This window comes from Ursus americanus, chromosome X (assembly GCF_024610735.1).
Source record: "Ursus americanus isolate L20-20 chromosome X, mUrsAme1.1.p, whole genome shotgun sequence".
NCBI lineage: Eukaryota > Metazoa > Chordata > Mammalia > Carnivora > Ursidae > Ursus > Ursus americanus.
The window spans coordinates 95,707,675-95,725,727 of NC_142164.1; the positions used below are offsets into that span (position 1 = coordinate 95,707,675).

An 18,053-nucleotide genomic window follows, 5' to 3' on the forward strand; every position below is an offset into this window, starting at 1 on the left:
CTGAGAAAATAAATTTCTGTTGTTTAAGCCACTCGATGTCAATTATTTTGTTATATTGGCCTGAGCTAACTAAGACCCTGGCTTTGTGTAGGGCAGTGAGTTCTGCTTTGTGTTTTAGCTGAAGTTCATAGAGATGCTCACTAAAAGAAATAGTTGGATTGAAACAACTCATCATGCTAGGGAAGTGGCAGTGGGGCAGTAAGTACATGCCAGATTTAAATGGCTTTCTGCATTGCTCTAGATCGTCTCTGAACCTTGACTGGAAGTTATTTAAACTTTAAAGACCCACAACATAAAAGCATGTTGAAGTCCTTTAAACTCAGTGAGCTTTCACACTGAGAGTATTTAAAGTTTAAATTGCCTCCCACAGGGTCCAAGGCACCATCCAATGTGTGGAGGGGTTCTTTGAACACTCCTGTAGTTAGTATGAGTCCACCGTGTTTCAAGAATACAGTGACAGCAAAGTTAGTTTTCTTGCTAATTTCCATATTCCTTCAACCAATATCTAATCAATTGCTATGATTTATCAGGTACTCCAGTTGCTATATCTGTGAACTATACTTACTCCTTCCTTCACGAAATTTGCATTGTAGTATAAGCTATGTCATGAAGAAGTACCAATACGATGGTAGAAAAGTCATAAGGAAGAAAAGTTTACTTCCTGCTTGGAGTTGAACATGGACAGCTTGGAGAAATTAGCATCTGTGTAGACATTTAAAGGATAGGGGCATGTGCACTCAAGGTGAGGGGAAAGGATAATTCAAATGCAGGCTGTCCTACAAGCCTGTATAGAGTTAGCACTTACACAGGGTTTTGTTTCTGTTTGCCTAAAGCAGAAGTATGAGGTATTGGAAAGAAGGAAGTAAGGAATGAGGTTGAAAAGGTAGGTTGAGTGCACTGTAAAAAAGGTACTCATTACCAGACTAAGGAATGTAGACTTTAATTCTGATCATGGTGAGCCAATGTATATTTTTGAGAGAGAGCAAAGCAATGTAGATACTATGAACCATACCATTTTGACCCTCTCTGAGTGTTGGGAGAGATAGACCATCTCAACTCTGCTCTATAGAGCAGAAAAAGCTTGATGTATAAAACACCAACAGAAATTACTTTAGACATTGAACACCATCTAGTTTCTTGTGCAAGTACCCAACTCTGCTGCTATAGTGAGAAAGCAGCCATAAACAATATGTAAATGAATGAGTATGGCTGTGTTCCAATAAAACTTTATTTACAAAACCAAGTGGGGGGCCAGATTTGTCCCATGAGCCATAGTTTGCTTTTTTCCTGCAATAAAGGATGCAGTAGATGAGATTATTTTGCTGTTGATGATTTTTATTTGTTTTGTTGTCTTTGTTATGGTATTTGCAGTTTAATTTTTTATTTGAGAATAGTTGACACACAATGTTATGTTAATTTCAGGTGTACAATATAGTGATTCAACTTCTCTATATGTTATGCTTTGCTCACCGCAAGTATAGCTACCATCTGTCACTGTATTATGCTATTACAATATCATTGACTATATTCCTTATGTTTATTTATTCATTTTGTTTTTAGTTTCCACATATGAGTGAAACCATATGGTATTTGGCTTTCTCAGTCTGACTTATTTCACTTAGCAGAATACCCTCTGAATCCATCCATGTGGCTGCACATGACATGAGCTCATCCTTTTATATAGCTGCATAATATTCCGTTGTGTATATATACCACATCTTCCTTATCTATTTGTCTATCAGTGGACACTAATCATCAGGGAAATGCAAATCAAAAGCACAGTGAGTTATCACCTAATACCTGTCAGAATGACTAAAATAAAAAAGACAGGATATGACAAGTGTGGACAAGAATGTGGTGAAAAAGGAACCCTTACATGCTGTTGGTGGGAATGTAAACTGGTGTAGCCGCTGTGGAAAACAGTATGGAGGTTCCTCAGAAAATTAAAAATAGAACCACCCTGTGATTCAGTAATTCCACTACTGGGTGTTTACCCGAAGAAGACAAAATAGCAGCACCCCTATGTTTATTGTGGCATTATTTACAACAGCTAAGATACGGATACAGCTTTTATTCTTGTGGTTACAGTACCTACCAAAACAAGATAATGTGAAAAGTAGCATAGGGCTGGCTTAAACCCAGTAAGAAAGAGTCACGGAAGGCCGTAGTCATAGTAGCTAACACAAATATGGCTTCAACCACATGTCAGGCACTTTACTACGTATTTTTTGCACATATTGACATACGTAAACGTTAAATGGAGTAAAGTTTTTTTTTTAATGCCCCCTTTTTGCCAATGGGAAAAATGAGGCAGAGAAAGGTCAGGTGACTTGCTCCTGCTTGCAAAGTTTGTAGGGAGCAGTTTAGTCAGGATTTGAACCCAGGCATCTAGCCCAGGATGCTGCATTCTTAAACTCTATCATGCTGTCTTTTGATAAGAAGTTAAAGGTGATTTCATCAAATTATTTAGCTGAAATTAAAAGCTTTACTGAGACTGTTTAAGAATTTGTTGAGGTCTGTGTATGAAAAGTGTGCAGTTATCCAAGAGTATGACAGTTCTACATTCTGAAATCTCTTAGACTCTAGGGTCCCATTGGAGCATTTGTCTGTCTTTAAATACAGAAATATTTTTCAGTGAAAAGAAACATTCTTTCAAAGTTAGGTGTCTTTTTAGTATCAAGACATACATGGGGGTCCTGGTAATTAAACACTTTTTCCAAGCGCAAGACTAAGTGTTAACCATTGTCTTAATCTCATTATATGTCGTAAATAACAACCTTTGTCATCTATGCTTAATATCAGTTCTAATGTCAGAAAACACATCAACAGATTGGAAATTTGGGGATTTTTAGGAAATTAAGAATGATTCCAAAGTAAAAATAAACTAGGAATGGCAGCTATATAATAATGCCAGGGAGGTATCAGTTATGTAGCTAAGGATCATAGTTAATGAAAATGTTTAGAATTAATGTCCTAGTGTTAGAGACTCCAATCAAATTTTAAAATAGCACAGTAGTTAACTACGAGCCTTTGCTGTATAGCAATAAAAAGGAAATTTGTATTGACTTTTCCTTCATATATAAAAATATAGGTTTTCTTTTCATTTGGAACAACGGAAAATAAGCGTAGTGTAGTAGAAATCTTTGGATTTAGGCAGACCTGGTTTTGAATCTTTATTCCAGGCTTCATTGTGTGTTGAAAATAAAGGAGGTTTCTCGATTTCTCGGTTTCTCTGTGTTCATGGTCTATGAAATGAAAATTATAAGAACTTGAACTGTTATCGTGAGATATGAATTTTTTCTTTATGAAAGCATGTGACACGAACAAGATGTTTAAAATGCTGTTTTTCTTTTTTTTCTTTGAATGTGATTGAATGTAAAATTAACATCTAGATATACAGGAATATAATTGTACGCAGATTTATAGAGCATGAGTGTCTGCCTATTTATGAATGTTCAAAGATGAGGTAAAATTAATGAACTCGGGAAAAACTACTGGGTTACGAAGTCCAGAAAATGCTGCCTTATTATTTGAGTTAAGCGTGTCTCCCTGAATTGAAGACATTTTCTCAAGGGAATCTCTGTATTACGACTTTAAGATACTTTGGCGTGTGTATTAAGATGGCTGAAGGCATTTTAACTGTGCATCTGAGGGTGTCTTACTAACATGTTCTCTTTACACCATTTTATCTATATCTTTGGACATTTTATGTTTTTCTGTAAGAGAACTCCCATGAAAAATCCATTTGTCACCATCTTATCGTTATGTAGATAAGAAAATAAAAGAGAAGCCAAATTGAGGATCAGACAAGCAGTGAAAGGGAGTGTGCGCCCTCTAGTGACCCACATTTATTTCTCCCAAGGGCTTACACAGCTCTTCTTTTTGGTTTCATCATTTTAAATAAACATCAAATTTGATTTTAAAATAAATGCCTCAGAATTTTCCACTTGAGCATATTACATTGTATGATCATAGATTTATTACTATGACAAGATTTCATCTATCACTTAAGAGAATATTTCTATTAACCTGTGTTAAGGTGATTTTCTTGCACAGAACTGTGTTTCAAAGGGACTTTCAATTTACTGAAAATGAAAAATAGGCTCTAGGCATCTGTGGCTTAGCAACATTTTATTTCCAGTCCTCCGGGTCATGTAATTTTTGTCCACATGCTTGCACGCTCCTTGGCTTTAAAACTAACTCCTCTAATATAACTGGTTCTGACATCTTAGAATTTGGGGGATTTCCTTAATTCTTAAGGTACATTTTCCTGAAGGTTCTATTGGCAGAAGATGCTAAAGTGAGTTCTTCATAGCCCTATCACGTTTTAGAAATAAATGTCACCAAATTATTTTTAAATGGTTAAGATCTGTTACCAAATTAAGAAGATTATTTTAGTCATTTTTATCTATCAGATGTTAAAATATTTTAGTTATGTTTTACTTTTTCACTGAGAAACAAAATTTTGTAGGAGTTTCATTCCATTCAGTGCAGTTAGCTATCCTAGAGCTACAAAGATTAATATCATTGCCAGATAACTCGTGGAGGTTTCTAGCATTTATAGCTTAAAAATATTAAATCATTGGGGTTTGTATCCAAGGGCATATATTTTAAAAGGCAGTATTTTTATATGCCTTAAACATATAATTTGGTTTGCCATAATTGACAATGAACAAGATGCACAATTTTAAGGACAAATTTTATGTACTGGTTTAGAATTCAGAATTTTAAAGCACATGTTAAGTAGGCATATTTTAGGACAAGGTAAACTACATAGAAATTGATTTTTTAGTATCTTTTCAGATGCGTTTCTGCACAATCTGGAATCATTAAATTTTACTGTACTGAAACATATAATTTTATGAGTGGTGTGCTTAAACTTACACGTATAAAACTAGAAAAATCATTTAAGCTTATAAATAAGATAATGCAAACATAAGGAAAATAGATTACTTGATAGGACTGTTACTGTAGTAAGTTTATGGTAATTGAAGACAGTGTCCTTTCTCATTCATCATACTTTGTTTCAGGTGCCATGTAAACTGTTGAGTTTGTAGGGTTCATATTATAACGGGGAGTTATAACATCCTTAGGCGTCATTTAATTTGATTGCTAGATAAACAGACTAATATTATTAGAATATCAGCGCCGCAATGTAAGCAAAACTGACCTCGGCTTTGCATCTCAGGTCGAAATTGTTTTAATTAGTGAGGTAGATAAACACGTTTAAGAGTAATTTTTGAAAAGTATATGTTAGTTTCTATTTTAAGACCAGTTTGATGGAATGGAAGCTTTTTAACTTTTGCAATTTAATGGGAGAAGTAAAGGAAGATCAGAGAAAGTAAGTCACCTGCCTAAGAAAACAGCATAAAGATCATGATGATTGATTAAAACCTGTGACATGTGACTTTCAGTTCAGTAATTTTCCACTGCAGCATATTTACTTTACATTTAAAGCACATACAAACATACACATAGAAACACTTACGTACATCACATACGTTAAAAAACTATAAGGCAGTCATGTGGCCCTATCTCTTCCCCCCACCAAGAAAAACACAATCACACTATACAAACACACACACATACACACACGTGTATGTATACAGTACACAAACTACCTTGATTTGGAGGAGGTATTTTTTGAAATGTTGACTTGCTTTCTCTGAGTTAAATAGGATTTTTCCCCTTAGAATATTTTACAACTATGAAAGTATAGTAATTACCATATACTCAGCACATCTTAAAGTTTCAAAAATACTTTATTTTTAGCACTAACAGAATTTATACTGAATTTCATTTGATGTTTTTTAAGATCTCTCTGATTCAAATTGAATTTGTGCTCTATTTAATATTTAAAAGCAAGTAACATGTAGAAACATAAGGGAAGGAGGGACTGGCTTTCCCAGAAAGAAAGTTGAAGGGGGAGGGTTAGGGAGAGGTTGATCAAGAAAATCTTCACAGAAGTTGTATATCTTGAACTGAATCTTGGAAGATGAGTAGGAGTTCATCAGATGGTCTGAGATCAGGAGAGTACCCATATGCCGATATGAAATTAAAATGTTTTCTCATGTTCTAGAACTCTGAAGAAGATAATTATTAAAAATATAATTAACAGGGCACCTGGTGGCTCAGTCAGTTAAGCATCTGCCTTCAGCTCAGGTCATGATCCCAGAGTCCTGGGATGAGTCCCACTTGAGCCCCCAGCCCCCAGTCCAGCTCCCTGCTCAGCAAGGAGAGTGCTTCTGTCTCTCTCCCTCTGCCCCTCCCCCCACTTGTGCTCCCTCTATTGTTCTCTCTCAAATAAATCAATAAAAATCTTTAAAAAATATAATTAACAAAATTTTAAACTCTTACCTCCCTTCCAAAAATATTTCTTCCATGTTGTAATACCATTGAAAAAGAATCATAGTTTTGTTTCCATTAACCATAAAAGTGTGTGTGCTAGCTAATTAAAATATACATTACAAATTTGGCTTGTTAAGTTACCTGGTCTAGGTCCTGAGCCTTAGGATCCTGTAATAGTTAACATATTGCACAGAGTCAACACTTTACTTTCTAAAGATCTTCGGCATCTAAAGATGAGGCTTTTAAGTTTTTATGAAGTTCTATGTGCAAAGATGTTTAAAGATGTAAAATGGCCATTCATAACCTAGCTCACTAATCAAATTAGTTAAGTCTGGGAACTTGGAGGATTTCTATTTTCAAAGTTTACACTTTTGGGAGTAATGAGTTCCAAATGGTATATTGAAAGTGACTGAACTTAAGTTTATATAAATGTGTCATGTTAGTTTAATACTTTATATGGCAATCACTGTACAGAAAATTTGCATAATACAATCAGTGTCCATTAAGAGGCTCTTCTGACCTAATTAGCACAATTATCATAAGGCACAAGTTCCATACAATGGCATACTATTGACATTTTGAAACTGACAAGTTTTTAAAGTGCAAGTATTTATCTAATTCTTTTGGGTGTGTTTCTGTGTTTTTTAAAAAAATTATATGCAAATAATGAATCATGGTACACTACATCAAAAACTAAGGATGTACTGTATGGTGACTAACATAACATAATAAAAAATTATTAAAAAAATAAAGTCATTAGTTTGAAAGGAAAAAAATTATTTACTTAAAATATTTACACACTGACATATGTCTCCTAATTTTGACCATAAGGGAATGTAACTGATCTAATTTGCATAGTCTTTATGGGAAATTCAACTGGATGAAGTAGAGTCCATTTGTACAATACAATCTTTTTCTTTTTAGAGGGGGAATGGGAGGGAGAGAGAATCTTAAGCAAGCTCCATGCCCAGCACAGAGCCTGACAAGGAACTCACTGTGGGGCTCGATGTGGGGCTCTATCTCAGGACCGTGAGATTGTGACCCGAGCTGAGGTCAAGAGTCTGATGCTTAATGGACTGAGCCAGCCAAGCATCCCTGTACAATACAATCTTAAGGGAAAACTTTAATCTTCTGAATATCTGATATATATGCACCATATTTTTTGATATTTTGAAACTTCCAAAAAATGGAAGGTATCTTTGAAATGACCTTGGTTTGATAATAAATCCTTTGCAAATAATAAAAATTGAATGATATGGTTGCTCTGCTGTGTGGGACCTTACAAATTTTAGTTTTGTAATGAGTGCTTCTGTAAAAAAAAAAGTCACTTCAGCTAATCATACATAATAACAAAGATGAGATTTTGGAACATGCTTGAGAAATAGAGGACAGGGTACTGATCAACAATGATAGGAGAAAAAATCATTTCGTAAAAAGAGAATAAGAAGTCATAATTTTCTTAGTAGAAAAAAGGATTTTAAGTTGGGTAAAATTAGACTGGATTTAAGGGTTAGAATCTATAATAACATACAGACATACTTCTCTGTTGTAACATTGTGTGATATTAAGTACAGAGTAACATTTCAGGATAGTAAGAGGAGGAAATGATAAGGAATAGAATAATAGGCTGATTCTGAGGGTATAGAGGCTCATTATGAATAACTTACTACATATCAGCTCATGAACAATGATTTTATGAGAGTTTTAAAAGTGAAGAAAAAGAATTAGTAGAAATGAGTGATTTAATGAAAAAAGAAAAATACATGCACAGAATCCAAGATTTATTATGGCATTGAAAATCATTGTTCAGTGTTTTTCTTGAGGGTTTTTGAGAAGGTAACTGAGTTACAGTCGTATGATGTCTTTAGTTGGTGATGAAATCCCCAGCCTCAGGTAGTACAAAGCATGGTAGTAAATACCACCAGCAAAATGCTGGGAGAGTAGATAGCACCCAATTTATGAACATGTATGGATTGCATGTTAATTTGCCATATATCCCAGCTGAAATATCAGAAAAATATTGAATAGTAACGAAAATGTGAAAACTGGGCAACAAACCACAGAAGGTGATGAAGCAGGAGCTGCCAGATTGATAAGGAATAAAATAAATGTGCCTTTGTTACTTGGAGGCCAGTATCTGAGTAGGAGCCAAGAAGGAGACCTTGTTCATTTTGCTAAAAGCAATAGAAATGTCACTGAGACTAAGCATTGAATGTGGGCTGTTGGTGCTCAGAAAAAGAGCAGGGGAGGCCTTTTGAAACCCTGTCTCTGCTTCCCCTTCACCCTTCCATCCTCATTGTTGGCATAAAGAGATGGGGATGCCTACTGGCAGAATATTGGAGAGGGAAAACAATGCTAGCAGCTGACAGTTAATTCCCAGAACTCTGAGGGATGGTGTCGAATGTTAGATGTTGGAGTGGAGGCTGGCTGTATATTACATTGGGATAGAACAAGTTTAAGTAAACAACTCAGAGAGATGGTTGAAGCAACAAGCCCAAATGGAAGCAACAGGAAAACACACACACACACACACACACACACACACACACAGACACACAGATACACAGACACACACACACACACACACACACCATACAAGTAGGATTTGGTAAGGAATAGTTCAGAGCTTAAATCATGTAAGAATTAGGTTTAGGTTCCACCTCTTTCCAAAGGGATCAAGGTGTCACAATTAGGGAAGAAAAGAGAATGTCTAACAGCTGAGAATAGTACAAACTCATTGACATTTTGTTTCATTCTATTTCAGAAAGAAAGTATAACGTATTAACCTATGTACCTATGAATAGACATTTTTTCTTAGGTAAAGCGCTGCACTCACAACTGCCCTAGAAAAATTTGAAATCCTTTTTAAAAATCTGTATATCAAAAAAGGAGTATAATCACTCTCCAAAGGATCCTTATGTAAAAGAGAAGTTCAGGCATCTTGTGCAACCTCTTTCCAAATTTATAAAGTCAGACAAACAAAAAAAAAAATTGAATGAGGAAAGACCTCTCTGTGGAATTTCACATCCTGTTGCCTGAATTGATCTGAATTATTAGACCTGCATGCCAACTGGTGCCCAGGCTTCCCTTAAAATCTTCACAGACTGAGCAGCAAGCAGACGGTTACCATGGTGTTGACTCCACAAAGCCTTCATTGTGTGGAGATAACCAATTTACTTGACAGAGCCTCTAGTCTAGAAGCTGATTTAATCCTAATTCATTGAAAAAGGTATTTTTTTGATTATCCAAAAAAAAAAAAAAAGAAGTCACAGTGCGAGCTGAGCCCCAGTTCATGTCTTAAAGCACTTTATTTTGTCAAATAGATGTTTTACTAAACCACCCTTTTTGATAATGTGGGCAGATGCATTTTTATCTCTGTTATCTATGGAGGTTAATACCATGGCATGTAGTAAGCACTTAGCATAAATTTTGTGGCAGAAATGAAGGGAAATATTTGGCTGTTTTAAAAGGAAGCATATATAGCTTCTTCATAAAGGCAAGTGTCTAAAAGTGATATAAGATTTTTTTTCTGGATGAAAATTATTTACTGTCACATTGAATAACTTTTTTTTTTTTACAATGGATTGGAGATGGTGGTAAACAATAATTATAACATGTGTGTAAATAAGACCCCTGTAAATTCCAGGACTGGTGGAAAGCTTTCTCCAACATAGGTCTTAGCAGATCTCTCCCAGCTGTGATGCCAGCTATGTACCTTCAGCGAGTTTTAGATTCATAGACATGTAGGTGGAAGTGAGCAATCTTTCCTAAAGACAATCTGAATCAAAAGGGTGTGAGACTAATGAGATAAATTCTAGAGGGGGAATTTGACAGTGAATCGTGGATATTCACATCTCACCTTTATGAGTCAGAGTATATTTGGTGTGTAATTAGGTCAGGCTGATTTAAAGGGGAAAGGACAATTTTGGGCTAAAGTGGATTATGCTAAGTAGCCAAGTTTTCAAGAAAGAAATGTTCTAATGGATAGGTGAATGAGAGTCAGTGAAGGCTTTTACTTCATTGGAATAGGGACAAAAGTTAAGTGTGGCTCTGGTCTCCCTGAGAAACTTGAAGTGAGAATTGTTTCTAGAAGGGCTTGAATAAAAAGCGAAGTAGAATATAGGCTTAAGTGGTCTGTCAAGGCCGGGTCGGAATAATTTTGATCTTTATGCTAAGAAAAAATGGGAAGTCTTTGAAGGATTTTATGAATGAGGGTAACATATTCACGTATGTTTTTAGAACCTATCATTTGCCAGTAGTGCAATGAGAGGATTCCAGAAAGGCTTTCCAGAGCCATTGGAGAGGGCATTGCAGTAGTTTTGATTATATTTAATTGCAAGCTGAATGAGGATACCAGCTATGGAGACCATGAGAAGAAGACAGATTCAGAAGAAATAGAATATTTGATGGATTAGACCTTGCAATTAATTAAATGTGAGAGGGAAGGGAGAAGAAGGCAAAAAAGATGATATATGGTGATGCCATTAATAGATCTGAGGAACACTGGGGGAGTACCCACTGGGGGGACAAGAGCAAACGATAAGTCTTGACATTTTATGCCGAAGGAACTTTTATAGTGTGCAAGTGGAGATGGCCAGTAGGCAGACGGTTATGTAGCTGTGAAGCTCAGAAGTAGTGCTTGAGTTATATATCTGCATATATATATATATATATATCAGAATCTTTGATACATGTAGAGTGCCATTGCGGTCATGAGCATGGGTAAGATTGCTAGTAAAAGAGCAATAGGCGGGAGGGAGCCTGGGGGGTTCAGTCGCTTAAGCGTCCAACTCGTGATTTCAGCTCAGGTTGTGATCTCATGGGTGGTGGGATCTGCAATCAGTGGGGAGTCTGCTTGAGAGTGTCTCTCTCCCTCTCACTCTGCCCCTCCCCCCTCAAATAAATAAATTTTTCAGAAAAATTGACTTATCTCCCTCGTGGTGGGGAAAAAAAAAGTAATATAGTGAATAGAAGATGACTGATGAACCAGGCCTTGATGACTTTAGTATGTTGTGAGAGGATGGAGGAAGATGAGCCTGAAGGAAAAAGATTACCAGTGGTCATAGAAATTAAAGACAAAATAGAGTAGAATGGTATGAAAGCAAAAGGAGGAGAGTGTGCTCAACAGTGTTAAGTGTTGCTAGATAGCAAGAAAGTGAAACTCTCCATAGGCTTTAGTGACCTGATTCCTGTATTATGCTTTTGTTGAGAACCAACAGTGAGTGGAAAGAGTGAATAGGAGGTGGAGAACTGACAGTAAACTGGGTAACTCTTGCAGAACATTTGCCTTTGTAGAAGATAAGAGAATGGCTGGAGGGAACTATGAAGGTCAAGAGGGGTTTGACTTTAAAAAATAGGATTCTGGGTGCCTGGGTGGCTCAGTCAGTTAAGCACCTGCCTTTGACTCAGGTCATGATCTCGGGGTCCTGGGATCGAGCCCGGCATCAGGCTCCCTGCTCAGCAGGGAGTCTGCTTCTCTCTCTCTCTCTCTGTCTCTCTAACCCTCCCACTGCATGTTCTCTCTCTCTTTCTCAAATAAATAAAAATCTTAAAAAAATAGAAGTCAACAAGAAGTTGTTCTTGTTAAAACTTATTCAACAACAAGTTTAAATTTCTATATGCAGAATTTACTTGAAAGGGAGGGGTTGAATTTGCAGTAGATAGATAACAAAAATTTGATAGACTCACATGCCTGTGAGGAAGTGAAAGAGCAAAGTATTAATGGCAGGTAGAGGGATTGACTTTAGGTAAAGAAGGGAAACTCACTCAAATGTAAAAGAAGGGAATGAGAAGGGCACACGCAGGTAAGATTGAATATTTGGACACAGGAAGTGGAAGAAATTCTAACCTTATAGTTGTACTTTTCTTGGTGGAGTAAAAAATGTCATCTTTTGATAGCTGGAGAAGGAAGATGGGTTAATGCTTTGAGAGCTTTGGAAGAACTTTAAAATAGTCCTGTGGAGAGTCAGAGTTTAAGGTGAAAACAACTAAAAATGGCAGGATGCTGGGTTCATTTGACGCTATTGATCATTGCTTTAGTTTGGGTTCCCCAGGAGTGGATCTGGAAGATTTAGGGGCAAGTAGTTTATTGGAGGAAGTGATCCCAGGAAGCAAAGTCGGGGAGTGAGGGTAGGAAAAGAAGGCAGCCAATAAAGGATGATACACGAGTGGGTTATTGTTGGAGGCAGTTAACCGGAGTTGAATCTGTCTGGGAACCCTCTGAGGTTCTCTGTGTAACTTTCATCATGATGGTCACTCTGAAAGGCAAGGGAACTGGGATATTGATCTACCCATGCCCAGCTCTCACTCGTTAAGTGTCACTCTGGTGGGATTAACATCTTAGCACCTCTGGTATGCCCCGTGCACTGGCAAGTGGATGCCTGCAGGCAGAGAGAGACACAGTGATGTCTGTATTGTACCAAAGGAAAAGCAGAAATGCTTTTCTTAAAATATTCTGATGGAAAACCAGCACTGAATTTTGTAGGTGGATGAGTGACCAGAGTGAAAGATTTGATTTGGTGACTTAACATCAAAAAGAGAAAGAGAGGTGTTTAGAAGCATGCAATAGGACTCTATTTCAACATCGCCATTATGAATTAAGAAATAGGAAACCCGGTAACTAGACTTCCAGGAAAAAACAAATGTAGGGAAGATAACAATCACCATGATAAAATGAAAATCCGTAGATATTTACAGTCCACATGCAAATAAAAGTTTTGACATTCAGTGACATGGGATTGGAGTCAAAATCTCTGAATTGAGATCTCTGTTCCTTCGGTTTCTTGTTGGGTACCCTTCACGCAGTAAATATTTGTCACTGTGAACCAGGCTCTATTTGAGGTGAAGGATATAATGGTAAACAAAATGAATTAAGTTCCTTCTCCATGGTACTGATAGTCTGAGGTCAATTCACTTAATTTCTTTGAGCTTCCATCTCTTTACATGAGTGGAGAGATTAATACCTTACCATAGGCTTTTTTAAGAACACAAAAAGAGAATATGTTTTTGGAAGTGTTTCATGTTCTATGAAGGTCTGTATGTGTTTAATTTTAAAACAATAGCCTGCAACTAACATGCCAAACTTTATCAAGTTTGTATGACTAAAAGCCCTGAAGTAAGAGGTCAGGAAATCACCTCCTGGGGCCCCTGGGTGGCTCAGTCAGTTAAGTGTCTGACTCTTGATTTTGGCTCTGGTCATGATCTCTGGGTTGTGGGATCGAGCCCCTCATTGGGCTCCACGCTGGGTGTGGAGCCTGCTTAAGATTCTCTCTCTCCCTCTCCCTCTGCCCTGCACACACTCTCTCTCTTAAAAAAAAAAAAGAAAAAAGAAAAAAAAAGAAAAGGAAATCAGCTCCTTAGTTTGTGGTTGTGGAGAACTGGCTTAGTGATAGTTTATGTGAATAATTCTGGGATGTCTAGCTCAATTTAACTTCAGTGTGAGTTAAAAGTCTAATATGGAAGTCAAAACACTGATCAAACTCATGGGCTGCATATCCAATAAGATAATTGTCTATTCTTTTCTGTTTGTACTAAACACTACTGACATGATCTATTTAGGAGCCAAATTTTAAGTAAGATACTGACAAGCCAAGGCATTAGCCATGGAAATAACTAGGAATAGGGTAGGGTACCCTCACGTATTTTCTAGTGGATTTAAAGAATTGATTTCAACTATGTGAGAGTTGTCTTGGATAAGAAGATATAGCATGGTGATAAAAGTACATTACTTGGTGTCTTAAATTTTATATTTGAACTTTTGTCCTATTTCACAAACTTCCCATGAAAATTGAGTTAATATTTTTCTGGGGCCTTGTTGGCTGTTGTTTTAATAAACTTGGATTAGATGATTTCTAAATTCTCTTTTCATAGATTCTTTACAGGTGCTGATAAAATCTAGGGGTTCCTTCTCAAGAAAAATGCACACACATTTAGAATTGTGCCTGGAATTTCATATGATGCACACACTTCCTCCTCCCTTGCAGTCCGCCCACGACTCTCCTCCAATCTCTGCTTTAACTTGATCTGAGTGACCTGATGAAACATTTAACTCCCATTGGCTCCATAGGTCTCTACAATAAAAGAATGAGAATATCAGGGTATATGATTAGGTGTCTATTGCAGCATAACAACGCACTGCAAATTTAGTGGCTCAAGACAGAAGTAATTTATCTTTTTTCAGGGTTCCGCAATGTGGGCAGGGCTCTCTGGGTAGTTCTGAGGCTCTAAGTGATATCAGCTGGAGAATTCATATGGCTATATTCAGCTGGTGTTTGAGATGGGTCAAAGGTGAAAGAAAGCTTTCTTCACGTGCGTGGTGCCTCATTCGCTTCCACGTCGTCTCTCCACCTGGCTAGATCGAGCTTCCTTAAAGAACCATTAGAATTGTTAGCTAACAGTTGCATTCTCAGTGCATGTTCTAAGAGGACAAGTTCCACAGTGCAAGCACTTATGAAGCCTCTGCTTGCCTTACACTTCCTAATATCCCATTTGCCCTAGCAAGTCACATGACCAAATTCAGAGTCGGTATTGTTGGAGACTACACAAGGACATGGATCTCCAAGGTATGGTTCAATGGGAGCTACCGACAGGAATTTTTTTGTTTGCTGTAAGTACTTTCCAGACAGAAAGAGGGTTATCTTGGGAAGTAGTAATTTTTCAGCCAGTGCAAACATTCAAGCAGAGGTAGAGTGCTAGCTTATAGGAGATACTCTAGGGAGGCGATTGCTACATTGAGCTTAATAAAATGACCTCCATGATCATAGGACTGTAGATCAAAGCTCACTCCAAATTTTGAGCCTACATAACTAAGGAGATGGTAGTGCTATTAACAGCAACAGGGGCATCAGGCAGGAGTCTCAGATTGGAAGGAGAATGGTAAATGTGGAGAGATTGCTTTTTCTTTTTTTCATATAGAAGAAAGAGATAATCAGGAAATAATGACCCTTATTTTTTCCTGTCTTAGGTTGGATGTCGATATAACTGAACTTCACAGTTGGATTACTCGTTCAGAAGCTGTGTTGCAGAGTCCTGAATTTGCAATCTATCGGAAGGAAGGCAACTTCTCAGACCTTAAAGAAAAAGTCAATGTAGGTTATGCATTAATTTTTATGTATTTTCCTAAGTTTCGCTGCTTGTAAACTCTGTGCTTTGTACTATCTGATTCTGTCAGTTGAAAAGATTAAAGCAATATGGAATAATGCTTTTAAATATATCTTCAAAGTGTATTTTACATATCCAGCAGAATCAAAGTTTAGCATCGAGAAATCTTTCCGGGTTCTGCTGTGACTGAGCAGGGATGCTTTTCGTAAACCTTCTTTAACATTTATATTATTTTGCTGTAAATTAACAATTTTATAACATGAACTCATATTGGTTTTCCTTCATGTACTGTTCTGTCACCTCAAGGCTGGGACTTAGCAAGCTTGCAGAATAGACAAGACCCTTAGAAATACTGTATGTAGGACCCTGTTTATGCTGTCACTATCATCAAAAAATTACTCTTTATACTCATTAGTATTTGTCATAACAGATTTGCATTTCCCAGATATTTATGTATTGCCTTACCGTAACCAAAAGATGTCCAGCCTTTTTCAATATTTATTTATAGTAAGAGGTGGTTTACTGTTTTTACTCCCTGCTGAGACATTATAGTTGTGTCCTTCACAATAGGGATTTTTATTAAGTTAATAGGAGCTGCTTCATCTTCAAGGACATTATCAGGGCTTTGGTATTTCAACTTCTACAATTATAAAATATCCATTTTGGCAATTGTTTGTGAGAGCATTTCTAATAGGCAGAATAAATACCCTGGAGTGGGCAGGCTAAAGAAACAAATATTCTGAATGTTAAATAATTTCACCTATAGGAAGGTCACATGTGTGGATAACTCAGTTTCATGTTTTGAGCATTCAGTTTCATACCAGACGAACTCTCTTAGATTTTTCCAAACACAGCACTATCTTAGATACAAGCTAATACTTGCTCTGGGGTTGGAACCTTTGGAGAGCAAAAAATGATTTTCTTCTAGGAGAAAATAATCTATTTTTTAGGCTGTTTGAGGTAGGGGGGAGATGATTCCATCAACATGTCTCAGAGTTAACAATTTATAAATTGGGAAGTTATTTTAAAAACATTAGTTATATACAATGTTCTGTCATTAATCTAATAATAGTTATAAATAATTTTAAGAAATGGGCACTATGATAATGTTTAAGTTTTGAAATTAAACTGAAGCATAATATATATAGTAGAAAATTAGCAGAATGTATTATTTCAAAGTATACTCATTGAAGGTATGTTTTTTGTTATGATTGTGGAGGGAAATTCTCTAAGTAGAAAACTGCTTAGAGAAGATAAAGTCTAAAATACATTTTAAAGTTCATGTGATGTATTTGGCCACTGAAAGTATGAGTCACCTTGGGCAGACATTTTATTAGCTAATTTAAATTTTTTAAAATTTATCTCAATAATCTACTTATCGGTTTGTCATCCTATTTCTGTATCTTAAAACAGCTCTGATCAAGCAGGAAAATTGAGTTCTAGCATTTCAAGAATATAAATTCAGAAATTTCCTCTTATCATATGGTTACCTAGAAGCAATTTGCATTTAATCAATAGTGTCAGGAATGACAGACTGAAAGTGCTAAAAAAAAATGTACAATATAGTATGAGTGGTTTTCTGATGCCTCATGAGTCACCTTTATCAACTTCTCTCATTTTCTGAAATAACAGCATCCTTCTTAATTGCCTACTAAAATAGGACATGAAATGATTTACCTAGACATTTCCTTCAGGCTAAATATAATATATACATATTAAAAATCCTTGAGAGAAATAAATAGTAATGATGGTGGATATTCAGTTTAGGCGTACATTAATTTTCTTACTTCTTCACCTGTCAGTATATGTAACTTATTTTGAACACACGGGAGGCCCGTCTCATGAACTTGAGTGGTATTCATTTTTAGGCATCTTTATTAAAAGTGGCTAAATATTACCTTCTTTTTTTTCTTTCTTTCACTTGACTCCTTCATTCATCTATTACTTTCAAGTACTTTCAGCCAATTAGAATGGCCTAGAATATTATCAGTTTGGTTTTATATACTTTTAAACCTAACATTGTTTTTCCTTCTCTATTAGGCATGCGTTTTATCTATATAATTAACATAATGCACTTACATAAAAGTTGAATTCTAGGGGACATTTCTACTGCAAGTGGTCCCTGGACAACCAATATTGGCATTGTCTGTGAGCTTATTAGAAAGTATGAGTTCAGACCGAATGAATCAGAATTTGCATTTGAACAAGATCCACAGGTGATTCGTTTGTACATGAAGGTTTGAGAATCCGTACTCTAGGGCATCATCTGAGACTTTACCAAACTCCTAGATCCTTTACTCGTTCTGTTAATGTCAGCACAGTTGAGAAGTTCAAGTGGAATTAGCTGGTGTAGCTACTCAACTTCTTGAATTGAGCACGTGGTAATGTAAGGTACTAATTATAATAACAAAACAATCTAGTCTTACTGCAAGGTGGTTGTACACCTGTATAGTGTTCTCTTGAAAGCCTTCATACCAGCTATTAAGGTCAATAGGCCTTGGCCTCTTTCTGGAGCCCATGCTTGCTCACACCCATACCAAATCAACTTTTAACAAAGTTCTGTTGGAAATCCTGAAGCCATTAATTCTACATTTCTTTTATGTCTA

The 18,053-nt window shown here is 36.4% G+C and overlaps 1 protein-coding gene across 11 annotated transcripts in view; it reads left to right on the top strand.

The window, feature by feature from the left end:
* Positions 1 to 18,053, top strand: part of DMD (dystrophin) — a 2,097,152-nt gene that overhangs the window by 737,824 nt on the left and 1,341,275 nt on the right. For all 11 annotated transcript variants that reach the window (XM_087859359.1, XM_087859361.1, XM_087859356.1 and 8 more), the window contains one exon: positions 15,311 to 15,434. In XM_087859359.1, the coding sequence (XP_087715485.1) occupies positions 15,311 to 15,434 (124 nt within the window). The remainder of the gene's footprint in view (positions 1 to 15,310; positions 15,435 to 18,053) is intronic.